Genomic DNA, 16425 nt, shown 5'->3' on the forward strand with positions numbered 1-16425 from the left:
AACCACTGGACGGCCAGGGAATTCCCCATATTAGTTTTTTATTGCCAACAAAGTGCTCTTTTACCCTTAACAACTTCAGTGTGTATTTTCTAAAGACAAGAACATTCTTACACATACTACAGTACAATTGCTGAAATCTGGAAATTAATATGAATACCATAACATTTACTACAGACCTTACTCAAATTTTGCTAATTGTCCCACTAATATCTTTTACAGCAGAAGAAAACCATATTTTCTTGGTCCGGGATCCAATCCAGGATTACACAATGTGATATCTCTCTAGTCTTCTTTAATTTGGTACAGTTACTTCAGTCTTTGTTTTTCATGACCTTGATTTTTTGAAGAGTAAAGGCCAATTATTTGTAGATTGTCCCTCACTTGGGTTTAGTTGATGTTTCTTCAGTATATTCACATTATACATTTTGGGGAAGAACCCTGAAAAGGGATGTTTTGTCTTCCTCATTGCATATTATCAGGAGGCATACAATATTTGTCCTGTAACTGGTAATGTTGTAAAAAGACATTTTTGGGACAACTAAGGAAAACTGAAAACATATGATATTAAGAAGTTATTGTTAATTTTGTTAGATGTCATAATGGTATTGTGGTTGTTTTTAAAAAAGTACTCATCTGTTAGCCATATATACACTGTAGGGGAAAGTGAAGTTATTTGGCTTGATGTCCATTTCTAGGGAGTTTAATAACTCCAGGTGGAAAGCAATAATAATACCATAGTCAGATTTTGATTTTTCCGAAATAGTGTTCGATTTGTGCATCATCCAGGACTTTGACCACTGTTCCTCTCTTCTGTGGCTCCTCTTTTGGTCACTACATTCAGAGCTGACCCAGTGTAGTACAGAAAGCACACGTCTGTCAAATTTTGTGACTTGCTGGATGACGAAAGCCTGTGGGGAAGAGACTGAAACTACTGGTTGAAATTAGGTTTATAAATAATTTGAACATTTCACTTCTTTGTGATTGGCACGTCTTCCTTATTATAGATAAATATGAGTCTAATGAAATGAGATCATTTACAATGATTACATAACAAAACTTCAGAGCCCATATACAAAAAGTCTTCATTTTATTTAGTTTCTACTTTATTTTTGGGAAAAAAATTAGTTTTTTAAAAGTTTATTTTGGACTTCCCTGGTGATGCAGCGGCTAAGAATCCGCCTGCCAAAGCAGGTGACACGGGTTCAATCCCTGGTCCGGGAAAATCCCACCTGCTGCAGAGCAACTAGGACTGTGTGCCACAACTACTGAGCCCACGCTCTAGAGCCCACGAGCCACAACTACTGAAGCCTGCGAGCCTAGAGCCTGTGCTCCGCAACAAGGGAAGCCACTGCAATGAGAAGCCCGCGCACCGCAATGAAGACCCAAGATAGCCAATTAAAAAAAAAAAAAAAATTTTACCAAAGACTAATCCTTTGCTGATGTTCAAATTTAAAGTATTCTTTTGCATCTGTCTCATTGGAGAAAACATGAAACATTGCTTATGTGGCAGTTTCTTCTAGTTTTTCAAGGACTCATGTAGTAGCAACTGGTTCAAAATACTGCTTTGTTTCAAAGCATGCAGTTTAGATGTATCTTCACTAATGATGGCGATATTTCCATTTTGTTCCTGAGCTGTCAGGTCACTTTCACTGTCAGACAGGGTACATAGCAGAGTGTCATTTTCATAGGTTGGAAAATAATACCTGAAAACAACCACAGATATACTGAATAACCAAAACTATATATTATCCAGAAAATTTCTAGGCAGCTGAATGTACACATCACTATAATTTTGCTAGGTTTCTTGCCAACAATTTCAACTGCATTTTGCAAAGGCTGTAAGGGAGAGAACTCCTGAATTACTTTTACTTTGACCTTTACTGGCTGACATCAGTCTTACTATATCCTTGGTAGTTGGCAATTCAGCCTTGGCTTGATATCTACCATAACAAGACACTCACTATCTTAAAAGGCAGCCTACTCCACTATCAGGCAACTCTAGCTATTAAATAATACCTCCTCGATAAAGCTAAAGATGACATCTCTCTCATTTCTACTCAAAGGGCCCGGTTCTTCCCTAAGGTTAACAAAGTTCAAATACAGTTACTCTTTCATACACTGCTCCTTTTATCAGTTGTATCTGATAAAAACAACTGCTTCTGCTTGTGAGGTTTTTTTTTTCCCACCCCCAACCTAATCATCACTATTTCCTTCATTATAAATTATCAAACATTAAAATATCTAAAGAATTTTAAGTCTATTACTCTGGTTCCTTCTCTGGACACACTTTGTAGTTAGTTCTGAAATCTAAAGGTTTCGACCTGAATGAGAATTATAGGAACAGGGTCTCAGGTCAATCCAGGGCTGACCTTGCCTCTCATAAATCTGGGATTTTCTAAAGAGGAATTAAATAAAGGGATGAAATAATGGAGAAGGAGCAAAGACATGTATGTCTCGTTGAGCAGTACTCACTGTGGTTGATCCCATGTCTGTCTTTCAGGAAGCAGTGAAGTATGTTTAGCTTCCTCCATGTGAGTCCTTAAGTCTGCTTTGGACTTGAACTTCTCATGGCAGCCATAACATCTACATTGGTGAATTTGCCTCCGAATGAAATTGACTAGTTTCACTTGCTCATAGAAGTTCAGTCCTGAAAATGACAGTACATAGAACCATCAGACAACTGGTCAGACCCATTTTTGCATTTTTATAATTTTTTAAAAGAACCGTTTCTCTTTATTAACCAACCTGAAGAGGCAGTGCAGTTTTAAAGCATATTAATAGATATCAAATAATAACAGCCAATACTTATATAGGGTTTATGTGCTAGGCACTGTTCTAATCACTTTCCATGCATTAATGCGTTTAATCCTCGCAATACCCTATCATATAGGTGGTGTTACCGTATCCACATTATACATTAGGAAACTGTCCAGAATTGCACAGCCAGTAGGTGTAGAGCCAGGATTTGACACCAGGCTTTTGGCTCCACAGCCCATGTTCTTGACTATTAATCTATTACATATATAACATATACACATGCCTATAAGAGCGGTAAAGTAAAGTAACATGTCCAAGAGTCTAGGAAAGTAGTCGGTGAGTTGAGGTGTGGGAAGTGAGCTTTTTATGGTCTTGGATACATTAGCAAGTCAGTACTTTATGTCTTCATGACCCTAATCCTTCTATCATAGTGATCCAATTGGGTACATCTATAATAAATAATCTAGCTACACTACCAAGCAGCGCAGTAGGTGTTTTACACACTCTTATCCACTCTCTGTAACATTCTGCTGACCCGAGGCCCAATGTCACACAGCCAGTAAGTGCTAGAGCTGGAATATGAACTCTAGTGTGACTTCAAAATCCACGTTTTTTCCACTAGTCCCCACCACATTATGATATTAACCATTAACCTGTATTTTATTTGAAGCAATCATATATGTAGAAAAGAAGAAAGACTATATGAAATCAAAACCATATGTGAATATTATAGTTCAAAATGGTTGTGAATCACGGTTTCAGGCAGTTCTGTTGAGACCATCTGTGGAGAGACACATTTTGGCTGTGCACTCTCCAATCACAACTGTGCAACGCAGGCATCGTTTACGGGATGGTGTATAAAAAAATGCAGCATCATGGAAAACAACTTCCGAATCAAACTTACCAAGTTCTGACTTTATTTTGAGGAGATCAAATTCATGTGCATCCTAAAAAAAGGAATGAATATATCTGTGAGCATATAAATTATTTAATCTTTCAGGCTGAAGTTATAAACAGACAGCTTATTCACAGGAGTTTGAACACTGTAGAAACTCAGTCTCGGTTCATCATCTGCTTTTGAAGTCTTCGAAATCTAACTGCTTCCCCCCACATCCAACTGCTTTATAAAGCACAGTCCAAACAAGTCATGTCAATCAGTTAAAACATTTAATTGTTCACAGCTTGTATCTCCAGTCTTTACAAATTTACTCTGTATGCATTCTGCAGTCTGACAGAAGTGTCCTCAGTCGCTAGGTAAGATGTGGCCCTACTGTACTGTGTGTCTGGACTAGAATTATGAATATAGGTCTTTTGCTCCACAAGCAGATAGGTAATTTAAAAAATTCTGCTCTTCGTTTTATGCTGTCAAATACAGTGTTTAAATCTGCAAGTTTCTCTTCACTCATACCTTCCCACAAATTACATGTCTTGATTTTCACGATGCATAGACTTATTTTTATTCTGTTCCATCCCTGCAATCGCCCATCTGGGTAAATGCTTCAACTTATAAGCTCACAGAGAATAAAGACCGTCTAACTCCCCGTGAAGGTATTCAGTGTAGTATCACAGTCAGGATAATTAAGAATTCCATGATATGTTACCACTGAAAGTAACTGAGCAGAGGTTGAGGACACTAGTCAAGGATACTGCAAAGGGAATTCTTATACAGGATAGGGGGACCAAGGCTCCTTTCAATTCAAAGATACTAGGATATTATGAGTTACATTTAAACACTGGAAACTATACACACATACTAGTGGCAACCTGTTTCAGACAAAATGACTCTGTTTTCACTTGAGTAAATACCCATAGCCTTTTGAACACCTTGTCCTTGTTTTTATGAATGAGAATGGAATGAACATGGGTGAAAAAGGAGAGTCTGCTCCACTATGACAGAGCTGAGTGGCGAGAGGGGAGGGAGGGGACATCAGAATAATACAGTAATATTTTTCTATTACACTCAACTCTCTACTCCCAATATAACATAAAGATGGCCTCCAGAAAGGAAAGCGCAAACTGGAAATGTCCTCAAATTTCTTCTCTCCAAATACTTTTAACTGAAGGAGCTGCAAGACCACACCCTGTGCCCTCTCCACCTCCATGGCTCCCCCACCCCCATTTCCCCCAAGGGCTCTGTAAACGGCATCTTTTTCTCTTTCTGCTCTCCTTGTTCACCAGCATGGGAAGCACTGGAAAAAGACTCAGAACCTGTCCGTATCCTGGGTATTGTTAATCGTGGTTGCAGATCCCACAGTCTAGGCCAGAACTATCTCATAAGCATCTCAGAGGTGGGATGGCATCAGTGGTCTGTGAAATCCCAAACTAACAGTTCACCCAGGTCCAGTCAGTTGTATTTAACCGCCCTGAGTTCTAGTTCTCCTCCATGGACCTGCCCTGTCTCTTCTGTTTTGCTTATAGCACTTTTAGGAAGGGGAAAATAATTGAGAAACTAAAGGTGTAAGATGATGAGGCTGCAGTTATCATCAGCTTCTCCCTGTTGGAACAACGAAACAAAATTCAAATGAATAAAAGCGTCTCACCTCCATGTGGACACATAATTTCTCAATTGTTTCTGCTTGCTTTTCACAAAATAGGCAGACAGCAGAGAGAGGGTGTTCTTCCCAATCAGACCAGTCACTGTGTTAGAAAGAAAACAGCAAACATGGAGATTCTCTTCATTAAGAGGGCGTCCTGCACAGTGACTTGGTATTACTTTCTGCTCCCTAGGAAACCCTGCCATTCTCTTTCAACTCTGACATTTCTGTAAAGACTGTCATATCATATTATGACTTTTTGATACAGTTTTTGAAATTCAAAGTAGCACCATGAAATTAATATAAATAGCAAACAGGTGCTGCTCTATTTTCTTACATTTGCCTCTCCGAGCAGCTATTTCACTACGAGATCAGTGCAATGTCTTTCTGAGAAAACCAGCTTTAATTTGCAGAGAAGATATATCAGGAAACGTATGCTCTCTCTCATTAACCATGACCACTAAGTGCGCATGCTGTGAGGTGCAGTGCTGGGAGTGTGTTTCTGCATGATAAATGGCGTATTTTAAAAAGGCAAACCCTTATCTATCATGTGGGAAATACTGATCATTTTAAATGGGGCAAAGTGTTAAATTTGATGGCAAATAGAGAAATCAAAAGGCATACAGGGCCCTTTTTACCATTTTCTCCCCTCATTGCATTTATTTTTTGAGATACTGTCAACTTTTTGTCATTCCTAAACCAGGAGAACCAAAATCCTGGGAGAGACAAAAGGCTGAACAGCTTTGAACGAAAAGAGAATGAATAACAGGGAATCCTTTTAGGTTGAAAAGAATACTTCTCAAGCTTATAATTTCAAACAAAGAAGCTGTGATTGTTTTACATTAGTCATCAACGGGATGAACACAGAACAAGGTTAACCTCCATTGAGTTATATTCACTACTCCAATGGCAAGCAGCATGGAGAGAGAGTTCAAAGATCATATCACTTTAAGGTCTAGGGACCAATGGACTAATAAGCAAAGCACTTTGGAATATATTTTTCTCTGAATTATATACTACCTGTGCGTTCAATGAATAGCTTTAGTAGCAAAACACCTATTTAGTTGGAATAACAGGTGCTTTAGTGATTCTTATGTCCAAGTTATTTTGGTATTATGATTATTATTTTTTATTGAAGTATAGTTGATTTAAAATGTGTTAGTTTCAGGTATACAGCAAAGTGATTCAGTTTTTTATATACATATGTATAAAATCTTTTTATATACATACATATATACATATTCTTTTATATACATATATATTTATATACATATACATTCTTCATCAGATTCTTTTCCATTATAGGTTATTACAAGATACTGAATAGAATTCCCTGTGTTATACAGTACGGCCTTGTTGTTTAGCAATTTTATATATAGGACTGTGTATCTGTTAATGCTGAACCCCTAATTTACCCCCCCTTCCCCCTTTGGTAAACATAAATTTGTTTTTTATGTCTGTGAGTCTATTTCTGTTTCCTAAGTAAGTTCATTTGTATCATTTTATTTATTTATTTATTTTTTCATTTGTATCATTTTATTAGATTCCACATACAAGTGATATCATATGATATTTGTCTTTCTCTGTCTGACTTACTTTACTTAGTACGATAATCTCTAGGTCCATCTATATGGCTGCAAATGGTATTATATCATTCTTTTTTTTGGCTGAGTAATATTCCATTGTTTGTATACCACAAACAGTTTTTCCATTCAACTGTCCATGGACATTTAGGTTGCTTCCATGTCTTGGCTACTGTGAACAGCGCTGCTGTGAACATTGGGATGCATGTATCTTTTCTTTTTCTTTCTTTTTCTGTTTTGTTTTTGGCCACACCTCACGGCACGTGGAACTTCCCCGACCAGGAATCTTAACCACTGGACCACCAGGGAAGTCCCATTTATCTTTTCAAATTAGAGTTTTCATCTTTTCCAGATATATGCCCAGGAGGGTGATCGTTGGATCATATGCTAACTCTATTTTTAGTTTTTTAAGGAACCTCTATACTGTTCTCCACAGTGGCTGCACCAAGTTACATGCCCATCAAAACTGTAGGAGGGTTCCCTTTTCTTCACACCGTCTCCAGCATTTATTATTTGCAGACTTTTTGATGATGGCCATTCTGACTGGTATGAGAAGTTATTCTGAATTCAAGTTTTTACTATATTACATGAAATGATGCATGGCTTAGAGAGAGGGTTCTCTTTCGTTTTACTCTGTCTTTTCAGAATGGTAATTTTAAATCAAACTAAGGAACTGTTTTCCTTCTCTTAAACCACTGTAATTAAGTAGCATCAATAATAAGTCTTACTCTTCCTGATGATCTAGCAACTCCCGATCATCTTCTAGTTGAACTTCTTCCCAGGATTTTCCAAGTTCCTTTGTAGGAAGAACAGAAGGATTAGAGATAAACAGGAGGGGTGAAGAAGGAAGAGGCGAAAGGAGAAAGTAGACACAGAACTCAAAAACAAAACAAGACAGAACCCAAACGCAAATGGTTTTAAAATAATACAAGCAGAATATATTAAAGCTGTTATTTCACGGATAAGAAATGATAATCGAATTTTAGGATTTAGGATATATCCTAAATGGTTAGGATTTGGGATATATCCTAAATCAAACATTTTAAAAATATGCAAAAATGTTTAATAATATTTTCATATGTTTTTCTTTTTGAAGAAGCAGTAATAAGCTTTCAGTGAAATTCTTTTCTCTTAAATGTTAATCAGCATTTCTCAACCCTAGATCCACATAAGAATCTCTTGGGGATCTTTTAAAAAAAACCACTAATGGGCTTCCCTGGTGGCGCAGTGGTTGAGAGTCCGCCTGCTGATGCAGGGGACACGGGTTCGTGCCCCGGTCCGGGAAGATCCCACATGCCACGGAGCGGCTGGGCCCGTGAGCCATGGCCGCTAAGCCTGTGCGTCCGGAGCCTGTGCTCCGCAACGGGAGAGGCCACAACAGTGAGAGGCCTGTGTACCGCAAAAAACAAACAAACAAACAAAACCCCACTAATATCTTTTGACAGAGACTCTGAAACATCCTCCTAGCTGGACTCTGTTTCTATTTGAGGTCCCCTACAGTCTATTTCCCAGACAGCAGCCACAGTGAGCTTTCTAAAGGGTACCTCCCTGTTTGTATGACCCCTCCCAGGGCTTCTCACACACTCAGAACAAAATTCAGAGGCCTTACCATGGCTTATAAGGCCTCCATGTTCTGCCCTGGCTCCCTCTCCATCACTATGTCCCACCACTTTTTCTCTTGCTCAGCTGGCTCCAGCCAGACTGCTCTTTTGCTATTGCTTGAACACAGCAAGCTGACTTCCACCCAGCTACTTCTGTACTTGTCGCATCGTCTGCCTGAAACACTGCTCCCTCACATATCCTAACATGGCTCAGTCATCCTGGTCTCTGCTTAAACGCTACTACCTCTTTTTCTGACTACTCTGTCTAAAACACCCCTCCTTCAAGTTACTTTTTATTCCTCTAGGATGTTTTATTTTTCTTCAAAGCATTGATCACACCCTGAAATCATTTTGTGTATCTATTTGTTTTCTTATTTGCTCTCTGTCTTTTCCACTAGAATGTCTGTTTGGACATGGCCTTTGTTCATTGTTACATTTCCAGAGCCGGGCACACAGTGGGTACTAGAAGTATATTTTGAATTGAATTTTAACTGAAAACATCTAAAAAATATGATGTCAATTTAGATCCTACCTCAAAAGGTTTCGTAATGTGGTTAAATAGTTAATGTATAAAAAGCACATGGTACATGGTACCAGGTAATAGTAGGTACTCAAATATCTACTCAAATCCCTTTTATCTCTTACAGTTCATGGAGGAGTTCCACCCTTTTAGGGCTATGTCTGGAAAATTTAGTCATAGTTTCAGCAAAACTTTATGTAGTGATGAGAAGGAATGATTTCTTTTGGCCCAACCATGTCTCTTTTATCCCTTGAGTCCTTTCTTTCTTTCTCTTGTCCTTTCTTTTCTCTCCACTCAATCTTCCCACCATGCCATGCAAAAGCAGACAGTGCATTAAAGAAGGATGTAGAAATACTAGTGGGCACTTTTTCAAGCAGTTAAACTATGGCAACTGTCAAGTCCAACCTCACCTGATATAATACAGATATCCTTCTTTTGGAAAAACATTACCAGAATTCACCTCATGAACATTTGTTTTTTTCTAAAAAGGTATTCATTTAACTAAAAACAAAGAACTACAAGAGTCATTATGATTTAGAGAAAAGCTATCATTCATCAACTTAATGAGAGGTTTTGAAGCTGTCATTACCTATCAGCTAAATGACGCATAAACTCAGACATGCAGAGATTTACCATAACGTCATTAGAGATAGTTAATTTGGACTCTATAATGTACTTCCCAGAGTAGTCATGAAGTGTCTAAGCATCATTATGAACATCAAGAATGGCCTCACCATTGCCAACAGGATCCTTGTTAGATGGAATTTTTGGTGATGAATTAAATCTTTTATGTCTCTCTGGACTTGGACTAATACCCTGATGGGCCATTTGGGGTACTATCATTCTCAACAATACAGGCAAATGTTACTTATCAATAAATGTTTTGAGCCCCAAATGATGAAAAATATCTTTCACTGTCAAACTTGCAGTGTCAAAGCATTACTTTGCAGTTTTCTCAGTATTAAGTACAACACGGGGATTTATCTAGGCAATACAGCACTAACCATTTACCATTTGAGAGAAAAATGGAACTCTGTGTTCATTAGAATAGGAAACAAGTGATTTGCATGCGACAGCGGCTGAGACTTTCCTAGAGTGCATATAAGATCATGCAACCCGCGCAGCGTGGGCAAAAAAGAAAAAACAAATCTTATTGTTGGCCTCAATGGGAAAGCATATAGCTAAGATGGCTAAGGTTGTGGGTTAGAGCCCTTAAGGAGCTGATTAGTTTTACCTTGACCTTGCTTCACTTTCTAGTTTGGTGTAAAAGACAATAGGCAAAAGTGTGTGTGTGTGTGTGTGTGTGTGTGTGTGTGTGTGTGTGTGTGTGTGTGTGTGTGTGTGTGTGTGTGTGTGTGTGTGTAGATCATTATGAATTTATCAACATTAATTGACCAAAAAACCCAATCCAAAGTATAAGAGGTAGGTACTACTATTATTTCAATTGTAAAAACTGAGGAAAAATTGAAGGAAACTGATGCAGAAAGCTCCAGCTATGTGACCCTGGGAAAATTACTGAACTTCTCTGTGCTGTAGTTGCCTAATCTATAAATGAGGATAATGACAAAACCTGTGTCATAAGGCTGTGGTTAAGAGTAAAAGACTTAATTTAAATACCAAAGACAGTACCTGGCACATATCAGGTACTCAAATGCTCCTAGTTAAAACCAAACCAAAAACTTCTAACGATATTACCCTAAAATGATTTAATTTTCATTTTATATGTTACTGAAGCCTTTACATTCTCTTGAAGCACTTCTCTCAAGTCATGATTCATCCCACATGAAATCTGGGCACTCTGTGGGCAGTATAATCTAGCACACTCATCTAGAGACAGCTGGTCCCAACGGATAATTTCAGTTTTCACAGTCACACTACTTGATGCCCAGGGAATGAAGTATCAAACTTTTCTAAAAGTGACAGAAGAATTTGAGTGAGCAGTTTCTTTGAAGTCTCCTCTAAAAGATAAACACCTCCGGCTATACACAATGTTCTGCTAGCCCCAAGCTCTTGACTATTAGTTTAAAAGAGCCCCAGAAGTGCTATTAAATTGCTTCCACAGCTTTCGGCAGTAGCTCAATATTTCTTAGAGTTAACACTGAAGTCCACCCCCTGTAGGATTGGGCTGGGCCCTGAAGCAGCGTTTGCTCTAGGAATTAACGACTGAGTGATTTCAAGAGAAGACTGAAAGACTCAAAGGGTGCCTTTGCCTGTAGCTAGTTGTAAAACATGTGTAGCAAACCATGGCGACCTCTCAGAGCCAATCTTCAGACACCCTTATTCCACTTGTTTCTCAAGGGGAATTTTCTTTTAATATGCTAAGGATTAGTTAGAACAGGCAAAAATTCTATCCTAAAGCAGAGATTTCCAATATAATTCAGAATATGCTTGTTTCTGTCCAATACATAAAATGGCTCATTATTATCAATTATGCTTTTCGTGGCCAATGGGTTCGGATTAAAATTCAAATTTCAGAGCAAAAAACAATTTCCATTTGCTTTAGAAAAGTGTCAGAACCAGAATTCCCCATCTTTTTTTTGAGCCTTAATTTTAAAAAAATATTTAAAATTTAATTTATTTTTTTACACTGCAGGTTCTTATTGGTTATCCATTTTATACACATCAGTGTATACATGTCAATCCCAATTGCCCAATTCATCACACCCCCACCCCCCAGCCACTTTCCCCACTTGGTGTCCATACGTTTGTTCTCTACATCTGTGTCTCTATTTCTGCCCTGCAAACTGGTTCATCTGTACCATTTTTCTAGATTCCACATATATGCATTAATATACAATATTTGTTTTTCTCTTTCTGACTTCCTTTCCTCTGTATGACACTCTCTAGGTCCATCCATGTCTCAACAAATGACCCAATTTCGTTCTGTTTTATGGCTGAGTAATATTCCATTGTATGTATGTACCACATCTTCTTTATCCATTCGTCTGTTGATGGGCATTTAGGTTGCTTCCATGACCTGGCTATTGTAAATAGTGCTGCAATGAACATTGGGATGTAGGTGTCTTTTTGAATTATGGTTTTCTCTGGGTATATGCCCAGTAGTGGGATTGCTGGTTCATATGGTAACTCCATTTTTAGTTTTTTAAGGAACCTCCATACTGTTCTCCATAGTGGCTGTATCAATTTACATTCCCACCAACAGTGCAAGAGGGTTCCCTTTTCTCCACACTCTCTCCAGCATTTGTCGTTTGAAGATTTTCTGATGATGCCCATTCTAACTGGTGGGAGGTGATACCTCATTGTGGTTTTGATTTGCATTTCTCTAATAATTAGTGATGGTGAGCAGCTTTTCATGTGCTTCTTGGCCATCTATATGTGTTCTTTGGAGAAATGTCTATTTAGGTCTTCTATCCATTTTTGGACTGGGGTGTTTGTTTTATTAATATTGAGCTGCATGAGCTGTTTATATATATTGGAGATTAATCCTTTGTCCAGTGATTCGTTTGCAAATATTTTCTCCCATTCTGAGGGTTGTCTTTACATCTTGTTTATGGTTTCCTTTGCTGTGCAAAAGCTCTGAAGTTTCATTAGGTCCGATTTGTTTATTTTTGTTTTTATTTCCATTACTCTATGAGGTGGATCAAAAAAGATCTTGCTGTGATTTATGTCAAAGAGTGTTCTTCCTATGTTTTCCTCTAAGAGTTTTATAGTGTCCGGTCTTACATTTAGGTCCCTAATCCATTTTGAGTTTATTTTTGTGTATGCTATTAGGGAGTGTCCTAATTTCATTCTTTTACATGTAGCTGTCCAGTTTTCCCAGCACCACTTATTGAAGAGACTGTCTTTTCTCCATTGGATATCCTTGCCTCCTTTGTCATAGATTAATTGACCATAGGTGTGAGGCTTTATCTCTGGGCTTTCTATCCCGTTCCATTGATCTATGTTTCTGTTTTTGTGCCAGTACCATATTGTCTTGATTACTGTAGCTTTGTAGTATAGTCTGAAGTGAGAGAGTCTGATTCCTCCAGCTCTGTTTTTTTCCCTCAAGACTGCTTTGGCTATTTGGGGTCCTTTGTGTCTCCATACAAATTTTAAGATTTTTTGTTCTAGTTCCGTAAAAAATGCCATTTGTAATTAGATAGGGATTGCATTGAATCTGTAGATTGCTTTGGGAAGTACAGTCATTTTCAGAATATTGATTCTTCCAATCCAAGAACATGGTATATCTCTCCACCTGTTGGTATCCTCTTTAATTTCTTTCACCAGTGTCTTATAAGTTTCTGCATACAGGTCTTTTGTCTCCCTAGGTAGGTTTATTCCTAGGTATTTTATTCTTTTTGTTGCAATGGTAAATGGGAGTGTTTTCTTAATTTCTCTTTCAGATTTTTCATCATTAGTGTATATGAATGCAAGAGATTTCTGTGCATTAATTTTGTATCCTGCAACTTTACCAAATTCATTGATTGGCTCTAGTAGTTTTCTGGTGGCATGTTTAGGAATCTCTATGTATAGTATCATGTCATCCGCAAACAGTGACAGTTTTACTTCTTCTTTTCCAATTTGTATTCCTTTTATTCTTTTTCCTCTTTGATTGCCATAGCTAGGACTTCCAAAACTATGTTGAATAATAGTGGCGAGAGTGGACATCCTTGTCTCGTTCCTGATCTTAGAGGAAATGCTTTCACTTTTTCACCATTGAGAATGATGTTTGCTGTGGGTTTGTCGTATATGGCCTTTATTATGTTGAGGTAGGTTCCCTCTATGCCCACTTTCTGGAGAGTTTTTATCATAAATCGGTGTTGAATTTTGTCAAAAGCTTCTTCTGCATCTATTGAGATGATCATATGATTTTTTTTTGATCATATGATTTTTATTCATCATTTTGTTAATATGGTGTATCACACTAATTGATTTGCGTATATTGAAGAATCCTTGCATCCCTGGGATAAATCCCACTTGATCATGGTGTATGATCCTTTCAATGTGTTGTTGGATTCTGTGTGCTAGTATTTTGTTGAGGATTTTTGCATCTATATTCATCAGTGATATTGGTCTGTAATTTTCTTTTTTTGTAGTATCTTTGTCGGGTTTTGGTATCAGGGTGATGGTGGCCTCACAGAATGAGTTTGGGAGTGTTCCTTCCTCTGCAATTTTTTTGGAAGAGTTTGAGAAGGATGGGTGTTAGCTCTTCTCTAAGTGTTTGATAGAATTCATCTGCAAAGCCATCTGGTCCGGACTTTTGTTTGTTGGAAGATTTTTAATCACAGTTTCAATTTCATTACTTATGACTGGTCTGTTCATATTTTCTATTTCTTCCTGGTTCAGTCTTGGAAGGTTATATCTTTCTAGGAATTTGTCCATTTCTTCCAGGTTGTCCATTTTATTGGCATAGAGTTGCTTGTAGTAGTCTCTTAGGATGCTTTGTATTTCTGAGGTGTCTGTTGTAATTTCTTTTTCATTTCTAATTTTATCGATTTGAGTCCTCTCCCTCTTTTTCTTGATCAGTGTGGCTAATGGTTGATCAATTTTGTTTATCTTCTCAAAGATCCAGCTTTCAGTTTTATTGATCTTTGCTACTGTTTTCTTTGTTTCTATTTCATTTATTTCTGCTCTGATCTTTATGATTTCTTTCCTTCTGCTAACTTTGGTTTTTGTTCTTCTTCCTCAAGTTCCTTTAGGTGTAAGGTTAGACTGTTTATTTGAGATTTTTCTTGTTTCTTGAGGTAGGCTTGTATAGCTATAAACTTCTTTCTTAGAACTGCTTTTGCTGCATCCCATAGGTTTTGGATCGTCCTGTTTTCATTGTCATTTGTCTCTAGGTATTTTTTGATTTCCTCTTTGATTTCTTCAGTGATCTCTTGGTTATTTAGTAACATATTGTTTAGCCTCCATGTGTCTGTGTTTTTTACGTTTTTTTCCCTGTTCTAATCTCATAGCATTGTGGTCCAAAACGATGCTTGATAGGATTTAATTTTCTTAAATTTACTGAGGCTTGATTTGTAACCCAAGATGTGATCTATCCTGCAGAATGTTCCGTGCGCACTTGAGAAGAAAGTGTAATCTGCTGTTTTTGGATGGAATGTCCTATAAATATCAATTAAATTTATCTGGTCTGTTGTGTCATTTAAAGCTTCTGTTTCCTTATTTATTTTCATTTTGGATGATCTGTCCATTGGTGTAAGTGACGTGTTAAAGTTCCCCACTATTATTGTGTTACTGTCGATTTCCTCTTTTATAGCTGTTAGCAGTTGCCTTATGTATTGAGGTGCTCCTATGTTGGGTGCATATATATTTATAATTGTTATGTCTTCTTCCTGGATTGATCCCTTGATCATTATGTAGTGTCCTTCCTTGTCTCTAACATTAACACTCTTTATTTTAAAGTCTATTTTATCTGATATGAGTACTGCTACTCCAGCTTTCTTCTGATTTCCATTTGCACGGAATATCTTTTTCCATCTCCTCACTTTCAGTCTGTATGTGCCCTTAGGTCTGAAGTGGGTCTCTTGTAGACAGCATATAGATGGGTCTTGTTTTTGTATCCATTCAGCAAGCTTCTGTCTTTTGGTTGGAGCATTTAATCGATTTATGTTTTTTTTTTGTTTTTTGTTTTGCGGTATGTAGGCCTCTCACTGTTATGGCCTCTCCCGTTGAGGAGCACAGGCTCTGGACGCGCAGGCTCAGCGGCCGTGGCTCACGGGCCTAGCTGCTCCATGGCATGTGGGATCTTCCCGGACCAGGGCACGAACCCGTGTCCCCTGCATTGGCAGGCGGACTCTCAACCACTGCGCCACCAGGGAAGCCCTAATCCATTCATGTTTAAGCTAATTATCGATATGTATGTTCCTATGACCATTTTCTTAATTGTTTTGGGTTCGTTTTTGTAGGTCCTTTTCTTCTCTTGTGTTTCCCACTCAGAGAAGTTCCTTTAGTATTTGTGGTAGAGCTGGTTTGGTGGGGCTGAATTCTCTTAGCTTTTGCTTGTCTGTAACGCTGTTGATTTCTCCATCAAATCTGAATAAGATCCTTGCTGGGTAGAGTAATCTTGGTTGTAGGTTCTTCCCTTTCATCACTTTAAGTATATCATGCCACTCCCTTCTGGCCTGTAGAGTTTCTGCTGAGAAATCAGCTGTTAACCTTATGCTAGCTCCCTTGTATGTTATCTGTCATTTTTACCTTGCTGCTTTCAATAATTTTTCTTTGTGTTTAATTTTTGCCAATTTGATTACTATGTGTCTCGGTGTGTTTCTCCTTGGGTTTATCCTGTATGGGACTTGCTGCACTTCCTGGACTTGGCTGGCTATTTCCTTTCCCACGTTAGGGAAGTTTTCAACAATAATCTCTTCAAATTTTTTCTGTGGTCCTTTCTGTCTGTCTTCTCCTTCTGGGACCCCTATAATGCGAACGCTGTTGCGTTTAACGTTGTCTCAGAGGCCTCTTAGGCTGTCTTCATTTCTTTTCATTCTTTT

General features: G+C 38.0%; 1 protein-coding gene across 2 annotated transcripts in view; it reads right to left on the reverse strand.

Annotated features, from left to right (window-relative positions):
- Positions 1-1081: 1081 nt before the first annotated feature.
- ZNF277 (zinc finger protein 277) overlaps positions 1082-16425 on the reverse strand; it is a 111956-nt gene continuing 96612 nt past the window's right edge. For both annotated transcript variants that reach the window (XM_082662196.1, XM_082662195.1), the window contains exons 8-12: positions 7603-7670; positions 5298-5394; positions 3662-3704; positions 2473-2647; positions 1082-1703 (exon numbers count right to left, since the gene is read on the reverse strand). In XM_082662196.1, coding sequence (XP_082518322.1) covers positions 1517-1703; positions 2473-2647; positions 3662-3704; positions 5298-5394; positions 7603-7670 — 570 coding nt within the window. In that variant the 3' untranslated portion in view covers positions 1082-1516. The remainder of the gene's footprint in view (positions 1704-2472; positions 2648-3661; positions 3705-5297; positions 5395-7602; positions 7671-16425) is intronic.

The sequence above is a fragment of the Grampus griseus genome (genome assembly GCF_964374135.1).
Source record: "Grampus griseus genome assembly, chromosome: 9".
In the NCBI taxonomy this organism is placed as follows: Eukaryota; Metazoa; Chordata; class Mammalia; order Artiodactyla; family Delphinidae; genus Grampus; species Grampus griseus.